General features: G+C 34.5%; 1 protein-coding gene across 2 annotated transcripts in view; it reads right to left on the bottom strand.

Moving 5' to 3' along the window:
* Window positions 1-5,118, bottom strand: part of LOC111089463 (cytochrome b reductase 1-like) — a 37,729-nt gene that overhangs the window by 25,997 nt on the left and 6,614 nt on the right. Inside the window, exon 1 of one of the 2 annotated variants that reach the window (XM_022402222.1) lies at window positions 4,322-4,395. The exons of the other annotated variant lie outside the window; for it this stretch is intronic. Within the exon in view, the coding sequence (XP_022257930.1) occupies window positions 4,322-4,383 (62 nt within the window). The 5' untranslated portion in view covers window positions 4,384-4,395. Of the gene's footprint in view, window positions 1-4,321; window positions 4,396-5,118 lie in introns of those variants that run through there. 2 annotated transcript variants of the gene reach the window in all.

The following is a 5,118-nucleotide window of genomic DNA, read 5'->3' as shown; positions in this document are numbered from 1 at the left end:
GGCTAGCGCAGATAGCCCTCGTGTAGCTTTGACGCGAAATTCAAAAACAAACAAACAAAACAAACAAAACTTATCAAAAAGAAAAGAAGTAGAAGAAGAAAGAACAAGAAAAATCGTGCTCAATGCCTTGGGATTGTGGTTGTGTTGACAGTCAAATCTCGCTATTTGGTGAGACTAGAGTAGTACACGAGTTGGCGGTCATAGATGTTGACAAGCTGTCTTCCTTGTAGCTTATCAGATAGAGCAGGTAATCATTGAATAGCTGTGCGACAATATTCGAAAACAAATAAAGACAAAAAAGCAATCGCTACGTTTTTATGGTTTTAGTAAGAGTTAACATTGACAGTATATAGTTTTAGTAGGAGTTAACACTGATAGTATATAGCATGCCTTCTCATTTACTCTTTCGCAAACAAAGCTTTCTGGGAAAAACAAATCTTTACATTAGAGAAATTAATTTTCGAATGCATTTAACCGGAAAATATCGGTTAAATGGGTCTTATATAAGTAAAATATGTGGCATTTTCCACGAAACGATAAATTTCTACTTACGACCAGACAGATTTTAAGATACGTGACTTGATACATTTTTTTCCACCATTTGGCTTGCTGGAAACATGAAAAAAGCCACGTAATCTATTAACTATGGCCACGGTGTACTTTACATGAAAACATGGAATATTGAAATAGGTGAGATAGCCTTTCCAGAACTGGCGGAGTGGTTAAGAGGGCCAAGGGAAGACTTTTTTGAGACAGAAGAATAGCTTTCTTTGCAAGATAATGCTGTTTATTTGAACATAATTCCCTGAAATGTTTTTTTCTGTTTAATGTAATGCAAGTAGGAATTTTTTATAGATCTGGGAGTATAAAGATACGTAAGTTTACTTGTTGAAGTATTCAAAATATGAATCCAAGAAAAACAGGACTTATAAAATCCATTAACATTTATTCCCTCAGATCTATCCTAGGTAAGTCTGGATAATCGAGGCTATTTTCTTACCTGGAGAAAATAGCAGATGATACCACTCTTTGCTGAATTATTTCATTTTCTATTATTTTAGATCACATTTGAGAGAGACCATGAGAAGGATTGTTTGTTTGTTTGGAATTTGGCACAAAGCTACATGAGGGCTATCTGCGCCAGCAGTCCCTAATTTAGCAGTGTAAGACTAAAGGGAAGGCAGCTAGTCATCACCACCCACCGCCAACTATTGGCCTACTGTTTTACCAACGAATAGTGGGATTGACCGTCACTTTATAACGCCCCCACGGCTGAAAGAGCGTGCATGTTTGGTGGGACGGGGATTCGAACCCGCGACCCTCAGATTATGAGTCGAGCGCCGTAACTACCTAACCATGCCGGACCTCCCTCTTCAGAAGTGAGTTGGACTAAAAGTTGCGCTAGCCACTCTAACGGACTTACTTAAAACTTTAATATTACCTGGCTATTTGTTATTAGGTAACATACATAAGTTATTACTTAGTAGATAATTTTCTTTGTAACAGTTGAGAAAATGTTCAGCTGTTTTTATAATATGATTGTTTTCCATTAGCTTTCGCTAGTTTGAGTGATAGCCGTGGCCACTTTGTTTGTGAATAAAGTAATTTTGACTATCATATATAAATTAACATCTTCGAATATTGCTTTCACACTAGCACACTTTACTACGGGTTGTCACGGGTAACTGTTAACACGTGTCAGAACCAATATGTGCAACAACTGATACGTGTCAGCATGGACAACCCTCAGCACGATAATATATTCGCACTCAGCACGGCTCTTATAAATAAGTTTTCACCACTAGGGAACTTCTGTTTCTTGCAGTAAAATTAAAATGGAGAACAACGTGCTTTTACTAATACTGTTAATTAGTCTGTACGATGTTGAGTAAAAAAAATACAAACTTTTTTACTCTCGTGACATTGTGCAGGTGTTTTATCCACACCTCTTTCGTTCAGTTTGTCAGAAGGTATTTGAAGTGATTTCTGATTCTGTATAGAACCTCCTAACTTTCATTTTCTTCTAACCACACTTCAAAAGCAGCAAACATCGAAACTGCCGCCATTTTTTTAATGTGGACGTGAGCGTGTGACATGACGTTAGCTCACTCTCAACATGGAAACTTTGCCGTCATAGTACCTTTGACAAGGGTCAGCACGGCTTTATTTGTGTGTGTGTGTGCGAAAACTTGTCACGTTTTGTATCGTGTTAACCCGAGTGTGCTAGTGCGCAAACAACAGAAGATTGCTTCAGCCGAGAAAGATTTGGAAAGTGTTAGTCTGCTTAACTTTAAGCCGATAAACAGAGAATAGGATATATATATAACAAGTAGAGTATATAGACTCTCCTCAGATTTCACAGATAATAATCCATTTAATAAGATGATGACAAAACCTTGTCGAAACGTTGTACATTTGCTGTCATGTTAAACTTATATTAAAGTTTTTCTTCATTACCCATTTAAGCCGTCTCCAGCCATTATTAGTCTCAAAGTGGGTTCCTCGTCATCGAATTTGCATTTAATAAGATGTTTATTTTTCTTCTAGAATTTTCGAGCAAAGCTACACAAAGTGCATAGCCGTTCTCAATTTTGAACTGATAAGACTAGCGGTAAATCAGCTAATAAACACAGATTTGAGGGTCACTGTTATAACGCATTCCAATGCCCCAAAGTCCGGAACGTGTTTTTGCAACAAAGGGAAAACAGAAATAAAATTACGGTTACTGTTTGTTGGTTTCTTTTGTTATAGAAGAAGGGTTTGCTTCAGAAGTTTTAAAATCCGTTATTCAATTATCTATACTCTGAAATAGCAAATGTATTTCTACAGATTACTCGTTAGAGTTCCAGACAAAGATAGAATCATAGTTTTTATGGAACTTAAGACAAATACTGTGTAAGAAACTGTTTAATATTACGCTAAGACACCAGGCTTTATTTTTTAAATACACCTATAAATCGTCTGTCAATCCTTAGATAAGTAAACAATAGTATGCTCTTTAACAGTAATTTTTTTTAATATAACAACTAAATTAGAGCTGATAAATAAGTAAATATTTAAAAACACGTTATCGAAATAACATCTAGCATATGTTCAGCTTAAAACTAATCCAGAACATTTAAAAACTACGAAGTGACAGAATTTCATTCAAAGAAGATACTGCTCGTCTAACATAGTTAACAATATATGTACAGTAAATATACAGGCAAATTATATATATACATACATACATACATATATATATATATATAGAGAGAGAGATATTCGAAATACCTCCACGTTCGAAATATCGTATCTTTTTATTTATATTTTTGAGTTGTTTGTTTGTTTGTTGTTAAGCGCAAATCCATACAATGGGCAATCTGTGTTGTGCCAATCGTGGGTATCGAAACCCGACATTTAGCGTCATAATTCCTCAAACTTGCCGCTGAGCTACCAGGGGCGACTTTTGGAGCAATGGTTTTGGTGTGTTTGTTTATTTCAGAGCGAAGTCACATTGGGTTATATGCTGTGTCCACCACGGGGAATCGAACCCCGGATTTTAGCGTTGTAAGTCCATAAACTTAACGCTGGACGTTTTAATGTGATAACATATACTAACTTGTCTTATTAATTTTCAATAAACACGTTAATACAGATGTTTTTCAAGCGATTTTTCTACAGTTATGTGGCTAAAGTTTAGATCATTTAAGAAAACAAGTCTCTAAACAGTTTAACGTATTATTTGAAAAATTTCATGTCTTCCAAGTAAGAGATTTTTTGGACAAGTTTTTAAAGGTAACTTTATACTATATGGTTGAAATTTAATCTGTGATTTTTTTAAAAGCTCATTTTTAGATTATAGCTAAGACTGAACAATAGTAATACGTTTTTATCCTACACTGAAGATGTATAAAAACAATAAATTACTTCCACGGTGTCACTATAAATGTAAGTGTAAGTTCAAAAATGAATTACACATGTTTATGAAAACTAAAATGTAAAATTTTCTACAACAATTATTAACAGAAAATTGTAAGTTATAGCTTTATGATTTAGATACTCGAGAAATGGTGCTGCTTATATATATTTTTCAACAATATTAAAAAAATTATAGTTGTTAACAGCGCTTATTTTCTACTTTCTATAAATATAATAAAATAATGGTTTTACAATAGAGAACGAATGATAAAGGAATTCCACTTATATTAACCGTATCAAAAAGGCCAAATAGTTGTTGTAAATTTTAAATAACAGTTGTAATAAATGGAACTAATATATTATTTATAGTGAATTTAGTTCATATGATTTGACATAAACATAGATTTCGGGAGACACTTGCCTGTCAGTGACATCGTCCGAACTCTCAGACTCCAAAGATCTCGAATCATGAAGCTCAAACATTTTCCCTGCTAACTAGCTACACAAAACAAACTGGCACCAAGGGTATCTGGAACATGATATATTAAACCTAGTTGTTTTACACGCCCCTTGGAGTCCTATGTCAGCACGTGTGATCACGGCTCATAACCACAAATAACGTCATTTCTATTTGATTATACTGCTTTAAAACGCCGCGACTAATTAGCAAAATGTAACTTTCATATAAAAACAGTAAACTTCAACAAATGAATGAACTGATACATTCAAACTGTACACATTGGCAGCAGAACAAAATTAGATATTTCAAGACCAACTAATCTACGAGTAAATTGTTCATATTATGACTGGAAAACATTTAAATGAAACGTCGTAAATGAGGAAAACACCTGATAAATCACTGATACGCAACAGTTAAAACACATTTAATGAAGAGAAATTTCAAAAACAGCAACAACAACAAAAAACTCAACAGCATCCCACATTTTTACACAAAAAGGGTGATTTTATAAACAGTATTTGTATTTATAGTAAAGCGACTAAGGCAATCAGCTGCTGTTTATTTTTGAATTACTGTCCCAGATGGAAAGCAGCCAGTTAACAGCACCCTATCACCCACCATACACACTAAGGGATGAACTGTCACGTTTGTAACGCACCCATAACTTAAAGTACAGAAAATATTTTGTGCAATAGCACGCATTCGAACCCATCTCGCTATTTCTAAAATCAACAGCTTTACTACGTGGCCAATTCTCG

The sequence above is a fragment of the Limulus polyphemus genome, unplaced genomic scaffold, assembly GCF_000517525.1.
Source record: "Limulus polyphemus unplaced genomic scaffold, Limulus_polyphemus-2.1.2 Scaffold0, whole genome shotgun sequence".
Classification (NCBI taxonomy): Eukaryota; Metazoa; Arthropoda; class Merostomata; order Xiphosura; family Limulidae; genus Limulus; species Limulus polyphemus.
Note: the sequence above shows the minus strand (reverse complement) of the source record. Positions and strands in the feature narration are given on the sequence as shown.